The following is a 13,266-nucleotide window of genomic DNA, read 5'->3' on the forward strand; positions in this document are numbered from 1 at the left end:
ATCTGTAGAGACAGAAAGCAGATCAGCAGTTGCCAAGAGATGGGAGGAAGAGGAATGGGAGAGATTATTCCATGGGTGTGGGGTGTTCTTGTGGGGCGATAAAAATGTTTGAGAGCTAGATAGAGGTGATGGTCACCCAACATTGTCAACACGCTAAATGCCGCTGAATTGTTCACTTTAAAGCGGATAATTACATGTTAGTGAATTTCATCTTGATAGAAGTATATTAAGTGAAAGAGAAAAGAGAAACATTCAGTATATATTTTGAACCATCGTCCTTCAAGGTACAATATGCATTTTGAACCGATGGCCACTGTACGGTGACTGCTCTGACCCCAGTAATTGGAAGACACGTGTCCCCGAACCAAGGTGTGGAGGGCGGAGTGGGCCTTCTCGCTACGGCTTCCCGTGCCCACCGGGGAATCTGTGCTTCCCAACCCCACAGCTTCACACTCTGTAGGATGAGAGGTCCCAGTCCCCAGGGATGAAACCCTTCCTTCAGGGAAGTTCACAAGGGTCCCTGTGAACCTAACGTGACAATTGCCGCCTGGTTCTGGGTTCCTCTTGGCAGCTGAGCCTGAAGCAAAGTAAGGAGTCTCTCCAACCTACCTCTCTGCCCCCTCTCTGTGTAATGGGGGCAGGGAGGCGTCGTCCTGGGCCCCCTCTTGGGGCTGCCGCCTTGGGGATGACAGTCAGTGGACAATCATAGCAGCCACCCCGGGGCTGGAAGGCTGCGGTTATTTCACAGCAAGCAACCCAGGCCAGGAGAAGGGCGGGTACAGGGTGCCGGTGCCGGGCGGTGCGTCTCGCCGACGCAGTGGAAGGCACTGGAGTGACAGTGTTATAGCTCATCCCACCAGCTCTCCTGAAGGGAGGTGTTTTCTGGGGGTGGACGTGGGGGGGATGCTAAGAGCCACCACATTGAAGCGTCTAAGACAGGACAGGATGGGCTTACAGAGAGCCTCGAGCAATCTGAACAACGCAAGGGGCGGACCGATGCCCTGCCCACATGCCCTCAACCTGCCCCAAGGCCGCTGGCACACAGCCCCCTCCCATAGTGACCCCTGCTCCTCATGTTTGTCTGATGTGGGGTTGCTCTGTCCACGAATGCAGAGGATCGAAACCCCAGAACGACCCTCGAAGAATACGGGATGAGAACAGCCAGTAAGCACCCCAGCACCGTCACCACCCTCATCGGGACGACTCGGAGGGCCGCTCAGTCAGGCACAGTCCCGCCGGTGCCCCCGTCTCGGAGGGACTCCCAGCATCCCCGCCAATGTAAATTCCTTGCATCCAAATCTTCGCCTTGGGGTCTGACTTGGTGGGAAGCCAGTCTACGACAAACTACGGCTCTGAGGCCCTCCTGGGCAGGAAGATGGCAGTTGTGTCTGAAGAGAAGGAAAAGTACAAAGTCATTCCCCAGAATCGACCACATGACGAAGGGACGAAGACACTGCCGAATTTGCCACCTGCGCCAGGAAAAGAGGCTTCAAACTGGACCTACCCAGACAGACCCAGAGCCCAGCACTAAGCACGGGCCCCACTCCTCCACTCCGGGTCCACCCCACGTCCACCCCGCCCAGCCTGGCCAAGAGTCCAGCGCCCTCTCTCGCCCAGAGGACAGTGGGACCCTGGTACCTGGTGGTAAATCCCCTTCACGTCCTTGGCAGCCTGTCCTCACCCTGCGGTCAGGGAGGCTTAGCCAGATGCCGCCTGATGACATCCGCACCGCACACTCTAATCCCATGAAAATCCTCCCATTGCTCCAGGGCTGCAGTGCCTCTGGGACATGGGACCACTGGGACGGGGTACAAAATATTGAAATACTGCCTCATCGGTCGTAAATGGTGACATTCCATGCTCCACTGTCCTTCCCAAACGCCGGGATCTCTCCGAGACTACGGGGTTCATTCCAGGACCTTGCTCCAGCCCAGCTGGCCATCCATTCTCACCAACCTGTCCTACTGCCTCCCCGCTGTCCCCTGTGCCTTTGCTCCAGCCTCACCTCCTTAGAGCCCTGGACCAGCCCCACTCCCTCCAGCCACGGAGCACAGGCTGTCCCTCCCCCTCACTAGTTCCTACTCATTCGTCAAAATCTGACTCAAAAACCGCTTCCTCCAGGAAGCCCCCCCTCCTCCCCGGCCCCCGAGATGAGCTCTGGTCCCGTTGCTTCTTCCGTGGTTCCGGCACCTGCCCTCTCAGCACCTCCCGCCCAGGTAATTGCACTCAGTTCTCGGCTACTTGGCTAAATCTCTCCTCTCCTCTACCGGGCTAGCTTCTCTGGAGCAGGAACAGGCTGGGGGTTTTTTGGTTTTTCTTTCTTTCTCATCATTGTATTCTCGGCACTGGGCAAGGTACCAGCCCAGAGCAGGAACTCAGCAAGTCTCTGAATGAAGGCGTGAATGAAATGCCATCTGATCTGGGCCCCAGCCCCCCGCCAGCCCCCCCAGCTGGTGACAGCAAGCCGTACACGCGGGAAGCTCGGCCTCCCTGTGACTCTGGACTCTCAGGAATGCTTTGGCAGCACAAAGAATTCTGCTCCAAACCCCAGCTGGACTTCTTATCTTCAAGGATTGCACAAAATCCTGGAACTCACTTTAATCTTAACTGTCCGTTTAGAGAACACAGCAAACCCGTAAGGCTCGAGGGCAGGGGTGGGGCGGGGAGCGAATTCACTGATCCTTAATCTCTAGCAGATGCTGGGCGGGGCTGAGCCAGCTCTTCTGAAATTTAGGGACTGTTTCTTAATGCTGGTGTTGAAGTCCTTCCGAGGCAGATCTGGGCTCGCTGGCTGCACAGGCCCCAGCTGGAGGGCTAGACACAGCCCTTCTGGTGGCCTGACGTGGCCTGACAGGGGCACCACGACCAGTCCTTGAGAAAATCCATGTGCCACCTTCTCCAAAACCTTCCCTGACACCCATTTCCCCAACTCCGAGGGTGCATACAGAATTTTACACAAGTCAGCAGTGGTCCACGTTCCAACTCCACCACGACAAGTATTTACCCGACACTTGCTGTAGCTGGAGGGGCTGGGAGGCAAGTGGGTGCGGCGGGGAGAGCAGGGAAATTGTTGCCACCAAGGAGGTCAGGGCACCGGAGCAGTTAAGTAGGCATCCCTGGAGCTGGTCCGCCCTTCAAATCGTGGCTCTCGGCCCCTCCGTGGCCCATGGCAGGTCACCAACCCCAGAGCCTCGTCCATAAATAGGGGAAAAACCACTCTTCTTCAAACATTTACACCGTGCCTGGCACATATTAGGCACCTGATGTTTGCGAATGACTTTGTTATGTGCCTACTGTATCCCAGGATCCGGGCTCAGTAATGATCACTGTCCTGGGGGCCGTATTTCTCGCCACAAAAGGATCCTGTCTGGAGCTCAGATTATAATGAAGCCCATTCTTCATCTATGGAGAGAACACAGACCCAGGATAAGAAGCATGCAAATGAGGAAGCAAGATGGGAAGAATCGTGGAGCCACACATGGCAAACAGAGCCCTTCCGGGAATAGACAGCTCTTTCTGGAGAGTTGATTGGAGGAAGCAGCGAGACACAAACGCTCTGCTGGAAGGGCTCCTCCAGTGAAGACGAAGATGAAGAGCTCCAGCCCCCTAGGTGCACACAGGCCAGGTTGGGGGCAACATGGCACAGACAGAAACACAGTAACATGATCCTTGGGTATCTTTGCCTAGCGATCACTCGGGGAAGGTCCCAGGCAAAGTGTTCTTCCCCCTTTATCTCGTGGATTCCGCCCAACAGCCCAACATGGCAGGCACCACCATCACCCCAATTTTACAACCGGGAGGTTCTGAAGGGTCCTTAGATTGCCCAGGATCCCACACGGTGAAGTCAGGATTTGAACGCAGCCCACTGACCCCAGAACTGCTCTTTCAGGACCACCTATGCAGAAAAGAGGGAACAGGACCAAAGCAAAAGCCTGCCCTCACAGCATCAGTGGGTGAAGCCCAAAGCTCTTTGGCAAGAAGGAGCTGGACATTTATCCTCAGGTCCCACTGCCTGCCTCTTCTAGATGTCGGACATACCCACGTCGTGCTTGACTTCAGGGCGTCCTCCCCAAAGTTTTCAGGCTAATGTGTAGGCTCAGCCATTTGCAACTTTCATGGTCTCCCGAAATCCGGAGGGAGAGGAAGCTTCCTTCCAGGTGGTATCAGGCATCAGTATCTGTCTGCAAGGAGTAGACCCTTCCTCACTGCTACAGCCGCGATTCTGGAAAACCAGTTATCAGTAGTAAGGAACTGATTCCAGCATCCACTCTCTGCACCCTAACCAATCACATGGGATGCCTGCTTCTGATTAGCCCTCCTACAGCTTCCCCAGACCAGCAGCCTCCGATCAGGGCATATCCGTTCCCTTTTTTCCACTATAAAACTTACCCACTCCGGGACTTCTCTGGTGGCACGGTGGTTAAGATTCAGCCTGCCAGTGTAGGGGACACGGGTTCGAGCCCTGGTCCAGGAAGATCCCACATGCCGCGGAGCAACTAAGCCCGTGCGCCACAACTACTGAGCCTGCGCTCTAGAGCCCGCGAGCCACAACTACTGAAGCCCGCGCACCTAGAGCCTGGGCTCCGCAACAAGAGAAGCCACCGCAATGAGAAGCCCGCGCACCACAACGAAGAGTAGCCCCCGCTCGCCGCAACTAGAGAAAAGCCCACGCGCCTCAACGAAGACCCAACGCAGCCAAAAATAAATAAGTAAAATAAATAAATTAAAAAAAAAAAACACTTACCCACTCCCCTGCCTGCCTCTGAGTCTCTGCCAAAATGAAAGTCGTGATACCTGACTCCCTTGCTATAGCAAGCCCTGAGTAAGCAGTCTTTGCTTTTCTCATTTTATTGGCCTTCATTTATTTTCCCCTGGGGCTCTATGTTAAGAAGGATTCTGAGGCTTCTTCGGGGCTCAGTGGCCAACTAACAATGGCCTGTGGGGCTGTGGCAGAGGTGCTAAGAATCTGCCACTGTCTTAGAGCATCTCCTCCTGCTTCAGCTAGAAAGATGCCTCCATCGAAATACCCACCTTCTGCTTCCGTGATCCCAGCGGTAACGCAGATCGAAATGCAGGAGAGGCAGCTGGTGGAGGAGATGGGAGAGTCTGCTCACCCACAAAGTCTAGCCAAAAGTTCAACCCAGTACTTGGCCGAGTTTCCCACTGTCCCCTCATCTAGCACTAGAATACAAGAGATGGCACAGAAGATCTGAAGGCAGATGGTAGATGGCCCTCAAATCTGATCATCTGACCATAAAATCAACACAAAATGGCAGAGATTGTCGACGGTTAAAGGAAGCGTTACCAGGCCAAGATGGGGAGGCCTGAGCCAGTGGCAGAAATGACCAGCTGACCCGCCAGGATCTGACTCCCTTTCCGAGGTGTAGTTATGCTGGGGGCCGGTGCCCCGCCAGTTTCCCAGCCTCCCTTGCGGCTGAGTGGAACCACGTGATTAGTTCTCACCAATGGAAGGGAAGAGGAAGTGCCCCAAGCACTTCCGGGTCCAGGTGGTCGAAGGCACACACGTAGCCGTGCTCTCTCCGTACAGGCTTCCGGGAGCCCGGGTGGAGCCTGGGTTTCCGAGGAACGCTCAGAGGAGAGCCAAGCAGGAGCAGCCCGATCTACTGAGTGGATGCCGTGGTTTTGTGGTGCAGCTGCCAAGGCAGCCCCACCACCGGCAGTGCCCGCAGATCGATGAAGGAACGAGGAGTCCGGGCGAGCAGAGCAGGCCTCCCCCGTCGGACGAAAAGAGGAAAACAAAGTGGGAAGCTCCTATGTCAGACGTGTGGGGGATAGACAGCCCTGGCCACCAGATGGAGAGCTGGAAGCTGGGTCGCTTTCCCAGAGGTCAAGTTTGTCCATGTGTCAATATCAGAAAAGGCGTTCACTCGTCATTAGCAGTCTTCGCCGGGGAAGAGAGTGAGACAGACTCCAGGAGGCTGGAGGAGGCAGCACTGTGTCGACAAAGCGAGGGGAATCCCGTCAGGGTCTCCAACAGCAGATGGGAAGAGGGCTTGCTGTGCTCATGGCCACAGAGCGTGTTCCTGGTGGCGAGGCTGTTGCTGGAGCGTCCAGGGATGTCTGCGTCCAGCCCTGCCCACCATCCTCCTCACAGAGGAAGGGACACACCCAGGAAAAGAACAGAGGGTCAGCGGACACGGCTTCCTTTGATCTGGGCTTCCGTTCCACACCATCTGCCTCAGAGCCCCAGCAAAGCAGATGGGGGGCCCATGACCTGGGCTCAAACCCAGATCTGGAGGGGTTCCCGCTCTCTAGCTAACCCCCTGGTACAGGGACCCAGAGCAGTGACCAGTGCCTCAGGCACAGAGCAGAGAGAGCATAAGGTGACCAGGCCTCCAGAGGACGCCAGGGCTCAGCTTCTAGACCTCCCGACACGAGGTCATTTGAGATTGGCCCGCCCTGCCCGCTGTGGACCAGTCTCTCCCTCTGTCCAACAAGGAGATGGAGCAGAGGGCCCTCTGTGGTCCCGTCCAGCCCCAGGAATCCTATGATTTCATGAGCCCATGGTTATTATCCTTGGATAAGCTCTCCAGCCCACAGGACCATGAACCATGAACTGAAAAGTTCATCTCAGAACCAAGGAGGTGTGTGGAGACGGGTGGCCAACCCAGCTTCGGCACAGCTGAAGTCACCCCAGCCTTACATGGAAAACCATTCTTAGTTCAGGCCCACATGAAAGCAGGCAACAAATGTGGCTCCCAGACTATAGTCTGCTGACCCCTGCTGTCATATATAAGGCCCAAATCTCAGTGGCTCAAGAAAATAAAAGTTTGCTTCTTCTTGTGTAACAGCCAATGATCATGCAGGCGGGTGGCCTGGTCTTCCAAGCCAGGGAGCTGTGCAGGGACCCAGGCTCACAGAGGCTCTGCCAGAGACTCTTCCACGTGTGGTTTCCCAAAGTCACCATGGGCATCTGTGTCCACATCAACATCCAGCTAGCGTAGGAAGGGACCGCGTGGGGGGTTGTGTGGAGGGTTTATGGACCAGGGATCAAGATGGCGCCCACATTCCCCTGGCTGGACCTTGGCCACATGGCTCCAGCCGGGTGCAACAGGGGTGTTGGGAAATGTCATCACTGACCCGGAACCTGGTCCCCAGCAGCAGCCCGATGGACCATCTTTCACGGGGGCAACAACAAGGGTGGTTACGGGTGGGTGGTGAGGATTAAGTGAGGGTAATGCGTGAAAAGGACATTATGACACCTGGGAAGCCGTTCTGTATGTATTATCCTAGGTACCAGATATAGAAAAGGTTATAACGTGGGGATATTTTATTTTAAAGACAATAAAAATGAAATCGGCATTCCCATGCCCACCATCCAGATTAAGAAAGAAAACTTTACCTATCGTCTTGAGACCACTCTGCACCCCAGTCCCACGCGCCCCGTCTCCCCAGAACCACCCTCTTATGGCCCCCGGTCCCCCATTTCCCTTCATTTCCCCACCTCTTTGTTCACCCGAGATCCCAGAGCTCAGTGCCGCCTGCCCGTTTCCCAGCTTCACGTCAGTGGCACGGTGCTGCCTGCCTCTTCCTGGTGTTCGGTCTCTTCTGCACGTTACATTTGACATTCATCGTGCATTTACATAGCTAAAGATCCTTTATTTTCATTGCTGAATGTTGTTTGCCTATACACACCACAATTTACTTACCCATTTTCCTGTGGAGGGACAGTTGGGCTGCCTCTCGCTTTGGGCTGTCGAAATATGTTTGTACACATCTCTTGGGGCCCATGTGTGCATTTCCCGAGGGGAAGAGCCTTGAGTCACAGCGTACGGCAGGCTGAGCTTCAACAGATGAGGCCAAATGTGTCTGGAGGGGCTATCCCACTGCCCACCTCCCCCCGCAAGGCGCACAGTGCCCAGACCCCTGGACAACCCTGTGCACTGATCCTACCTGTGGGTGCATGTCCCCCCACCTCATAGCGCCTTAAGATGCCAGCCTCCCACCTGACGCTCATTACCATCCAAGTGAGGCGCACAAAGCCGGATCGCTCTTCCCATTTGACAGATACGGGCCCTGGGCAACTCAGAAGTGGGACATTTCCTATTGTCCCTCCACTGACCAGGCCCGGCTCTGAGAGGAAGTGTATGTCCCTGGCCTCTGTCCTGGTGAACCCAAGGTCAGGCCCTCAGGGTCCGGGGCCGACTAAGTCCTCGTCATGCTCTGCATTGGAGGGTGCGACCTGCTTTCCCCTCGAGCCCAGGACCAGGCCAAGCCAGCACCAGCACAGTCTCACAAGGGCCCTGCGGAGGGATGCAGGGAGAGCCAAGGGCTGCACATCACTCATCGGTATGCAAAACAAACTGGATTTAAATTTCAGGATGCGCATCTCCACCCCGCATACTCCCGAGGATGAAATTCCGTGCAGAAGCCCAGGCACCCGTGCTGAGTGGGCACCTCCCCTTGCTGCAGTGCCCACCCCACCCCACCCCCCCCACCGGCCTGGCTGCTTTTCCCACCGGAGGCCACCTGCTGGCCCCCGCCCTCTGTAGCATCTCTTCCCGCTCTCCTTCTCATGCACCTCGGGCAGATATGGGGGGTCAGGGGACTTCCCAGGCGGTCCAGTGGTTAGGACTCCACGCTTTCACTGCAAGGGGCTCAGGGCCGATCCCTGGTCAGGGAACTAAGATCCTGCACGCCGCGCAACATGGAGTGGCCAAAAAAAAAAAAAATGTGGGGGTCAGACATCTGGGGACAGCCCCTCACCAAACACCCAACTGTGTAGCCTCTGCACTTTGAGCAGATGAGGTAATGGGGTGAGACTCTTGGGACCCTTGGAAGGATAACTGTATTTTACAGGCGGGAGGGACCTGAATCTCACTGGGGGCCAAAGAACAGACTCTGCCGGATGGATTCTAAAGTGGCTTTATGATCCAAGCCTCCTGGTGTGACCCCTTCCCCTTGAGTGGGGGCTGACCTGTGACCTGTTTGTAATCACTAGACTATAGCAACTGTTATGGAATGTCCCCTTTGCGAGTATTTTACAGAATTCCGTAATGCTCACCTTTCTGGGACACTGTCTCCCTTACTGGCTTTGATGAAGGAGCTGCCGTGTGAGAGGGCCCCATGTGACTGAGGGTGGCCTGAGGGCAGCCCCCCCAACACCCAGTGAGGAACTGAGGGCAGCTCCCAGGTTACGGCCAGCAAGAAACGGAGGCGCTCATGTGACACCCCACAAGCACCTGGATCCTCCCAACAGCCACAGGAGCTTGGACTCTTCCCCGGCTGAGCCTCCAGATGCAACCCAGCCTCCTGCCCCAGAAACTGCGAGATGACAAAAGTGTGTTATTTCACACTGCTACGTTGGTGGTGAGCATGAGATGCTCAAAGTGGCAGCCATACTGGACAGAGGATTTACTCTGCTGAGCGTTTTAAATAAAATAATATCTCTAACTTCAATGATCATGCTAAAATGCACAAAGTACTACTCAAATATTGAAGAGCACTATGGCTCCCAAGACCCATTAACCAGAAAGAAGGTCAGACCCCAAAACACAAACTCATGTTCGAGGTTTCTAAGCCAACTGTGACTTGGGAACCTACCTCGGCTCCGGTGGGATCCTGTCGCCCCTTTCTTTCCCAAGGTCTCCAGCTCACCAGAGGATCCCCAAGCTCAGTTCTCTCTGGCTACCACCCAAGGGTGTCATTGTTGTATTTGCTTAACCAAAGCCACCATTCATGCTGCATTAGCATTGCTAAGCATTTGGACATTCAGACCCTTTCTTAGTCTGCTCAGGCGGCCATAACAAAATGCCATAGACTGGGGGCTTGGACAGCAAAGCATTTCTCACAGTTCTAGAGGCTGAGAGTCCAAGATCAAAGTTCCAACCAATTCAGTCTCTGGTGAGAGCTCTCTTCCTGGCTTTTAGATGGCCACCTTCCCACTGTCCTCACATGGCAGGGAGAGAAAGAGATACAGAGAGACTCATCTCTCCTTATAAGGACACTAATTATATAGGATCAGGGCCCCACCCGTATGATGTCATTTAACCTTAATTACCTCCATAAAGGCCCCATGTCCAAATATATTCCCACTGGGGGTTAGATGAAGGGGGTGGCACATTCAGTCCATAAGAGACCCCCATGGCCATCTGCAAAGAGAAGCTTAGATGTCTCTCCCTCAACCATGGACAAGGGAATCTACCCTGGACTTCCTCTTATTTCCTTTGACAATAAAAAGACCCGCCCAAAAACTTCCCAAAACATTTTCCATCAAACACCAGTGTGCATGCAAGAGTAACAGGTGTTTTGAGAAAAGAAGATTCCACAGTAAAATAGGTTTGGGGTGACAGGGTTATACCAAATGTGACAGGCCTCTCTGAGCCAGGGGTGGTTCTCCTTGGAATGGATGCGTGAATGGCGGTGCCTCCGGCCCAGACACCACGTGGCCACTCACCCTTCTGAGTCCAGCCAGTGAATCTGTCCCCAAGGTGAGTCAGAGGCTGGTGAGGAGACCCACCGAGTCCAGCAGACAGAGGAGCCCCGAGGGAGCCGGTGCTGGGACAGGACCGCTGACCTCACCCATTCACTGACACGTCCTGACCCAGTTCCTGCCTCAATCACAGTTTACTGCCGCTTCAGAAATTGCCTGAAAGGTCACTTCTCTGCCAACCCATGAGCAAACTAAAACAAGAAGCTTTTCTTCCCTTCAAATGTTTAAAAGGCCATCGAGGTCCCGCCAGCTGCATGAGGCTCCCTGCTCAGACTCACCACCCCGGAATCAAAGCCCCAGGTCCTGACAAGGTGGGGGACCCAGCAGGAGACACACGAGGGTGGCCACACCCATTCGGTACTCCTCTGGGAAATCATCAGAGCCTGGCACACAGTTGGTGCTCAAAATAGACACAGCTGAGCCATGCCCAGAACGGCTACAGCGGCAAACCGCAGACCCCACCCCTGCCCGCACAGAGCCGCCAGCCCACCAGGAAAACAGACAGTAAAGACCAGAGGCGTCCAGGGTGCTGGAGGCCGACCTCCCCCACCTCCACGGCCGACCCCCACCCCCGGGCTGCGCCAGCCCTCTCCTGGCACTGCTGTAAAATCGGGGAAGGCAGCAGTCCTTTCAAACATGACCGAGCCCTGATGTCCCTGTAGGACCTGGGGTTGGCACAGCTTCTCCATCGGGGTCCCGCCGCCCAGCCCCAGGGAGCGGTCAGCGCTCAGCCTCTAGCTGTCACCCCCCTCGAGGTCTCGCCCCTCCCTGCACCCCACATTCAGAGTGAGCGAGAGGTCACTCTAGAGCTCCAGCCACCGCAGCCTAACGCTGGATGCTCTGTGGGGGGCAGTTGCTCTGGGGCGCCCTCGGGGACAGGCGACGCCTTACAGGCCTGAAGCCCCTGCAGCCACTTTCTCAGCCCAGTCCCGCCTCCCGCTGCCCTGCGCAGTGTGGACCCCTCACACACATCCGGCCCCCGAACTCCGGCACAGCATCTGCTTCCGGAACACCCAGCCTGAGACAGTGGTTCCCGAGTAGTCTGAGAAGGCAGCCCCCCTTCCAGAGGGGTGGGGAGCGAAACGCTCATGGATTCCATCCCTGCTGGCCCGCGAGGCTCAAACCCCCTGCAGGGTTGGAGGCCCAGGTGTCGAAACTTTGAACAGGAGGACCTGGGACTGCCTTGCTGCTGGAGGGGACCAGATGGTACCTGTGAGGACTAAGGACTGGACGGTCATTGCGAAGTCCACCAATGTCCCAGAGAAAGACAAGGGACCCCTGGGGGCGGGGGCAGGCAGTTACAGCCCAGGTGTGAAAGCCAGGGGCCCTGAGGGGAGGGGATGGCTGAGAACACCCAGCACAAGTCCGAGGGCCAGGATGGTCAGAGTGGCTGGACCCCACAGACAGCCAAATGTCCAACCAGGCAGGCCTGCCGGGCCAAGGTCAGGGGCCTGGTTGGGGGAAGCTGGAACCACAACACATGGGATGAAATATCTGAAGATGCCCGTCCCCAGGTCCTCCAAGCCTTCTGAGCCGCAGCTGGAGCCCACCCAGCCCTGCGAGCTACACCCCACCCCTGCCCACACAGTGGGGGGCCTCCCCTGTGAGACAGTAAGTGTGGCTGAGGCAGGCTGGGACCTGGGACCTGGGACCCGGGACCCGGGACCCGGGACCTTTTGCTGCAGGTGCTTGCACCTGGACACACGTCTCCTCCAGCGGCGAAATACAAAGAAACCATAAGGGATTAAAAATAACTGCGTGCATGCGCAGGTGGGGCAAATTCTGGACAAAAGATACAAAGAGACCAAAACAACCCAACTGCCACTTCTGAGGAGCCAGGAGCAAAAGCAGGGTACTGCGCATGCCCCCTGCACGCACCACCACCAAGGGGGTGGGCACCCTAGTGGGCACCCTACCCTCACCCCATATAAGGAACCAGCTCGCCCCTCCCTCAGAGAGGAAGCGAGCAAAGGAACCTGTTGTTTATTCTCGCTCGCTCCCCCCACCCCCGCCGCAGCAGGGGCCCCAGTACAGCCTCGCCTGAACTTCTTATCTGGCCTCTCGTCAATTTCTATTGATTAAGGAGGCCAAGGACCCTGGCGGGTAACAGCACCCCTCCTCCCCTGCACGCAGGGCCCATGACTAGGGTGAAGTCATAGCCTGATTAGGGACGAGGGGGCGGCACCCCAGCAGTGGAGAGACGGGGAGCAGACATGGGATTCGGTCTGAGGGCGCCGGAGCAAAGACCGGGTCATAGAGTCGTCCGGGGAGGAGGATGCGTTGGGAGAGACTACGGACACACGGGGCTTGTCCCCTGGCCGGGAAAACAGACCCGCCTCAGCGGGAGAAACAGAGAGGCCCCCGGGCTGGAGCAGGCTGTCCTCAGCGGAGAATCGCGCGCCTTGCGAACGGCACCGCCTGGCGCACCGTGGCCCCGGCAGAGTGGAAGCCAGGGCCCTCCGAGGGCACGGTCATGTGTCCTAGAACCACCCCGCTGTAGCGCAGCCAGCCCCTCGGCTTCCTCCTCGGCGGTCCGGGGCCCCCCACAGCGAGATGGAGGAGTGGGAAAGCCCGCCATCTGCAAGCTGGGGTGCAGAGGGGCCCGCTGGGTTTGGGGGTGCGAGCTGAGAACTGACAGCAGGCTCACCACCTGCTCTGCTCAGCCGCACGCCCCTGGGCAACAGTATCCCAGCCAGGACCACCCGATGCCCTCCACGCTCCCCCCACCCCACCCCAGAGCCCCGGGACTTCTGACCTTTTAAGAGAGAAACAAAAGCTGGCTTAGAACTGCATCCCAAGGGACTTGAATTTTC

At 56.5% G+C, this 13,266-nt stretch overlaps 1 protein-coding gene across 1 annotated transcript; it reads left to right on the plus strand.

Annotated features, from left to right (window-relative positions):
- The first annotated feature begins 1,102 nt into the window (after window positions 1-1,102).
- On the plus strand, window positions 1,103-8,317 carry LOC309634007 (uncharacterized protein). Its single transcript, XM_082403490.1, has 2 exons — window positions 1,103-2,216; window positions 3,890-8,317. The coding sequence occupies exon 2, from the start codon at window positions 5,466-5,468 to the stop codon at window positions 6,510-6,512; it is 1,047 nt and encodes a 348-aa protein (XP_082259616.1). The 5' UTR covers window positions 1,103-2,216; window positions 3,890-5,465; the 3' UTR covers window positions 6,513-8,317.
- Window positions 8,318-13,266: the final 4,949 nt, after the last annotated feature.

The sequence above is a fragment of the Balaenoptera borealis genome (genome assembly GCF_965194805.1).
Source record: "Balaenoptera borealis genome assembly, chromosome: 8".
NCBI classification, from domain to species: Eukaryota; Metazoa; Chordata; class Mammalia; order Artiodactyla; family Balaenopteridae; genus Balaenoptera; species Balaenoptera borealis.

Bases quoted from the DNA above. Each gene is read 5' to 3' on its own strand.
- LOC309634007 (XM_082403490.1), top strand. From the start codon at position 5,466: ATGGAAGGGAAGAGGAAGTGCCCCAAGCACTTCCGGGTCCAGGTGGTC.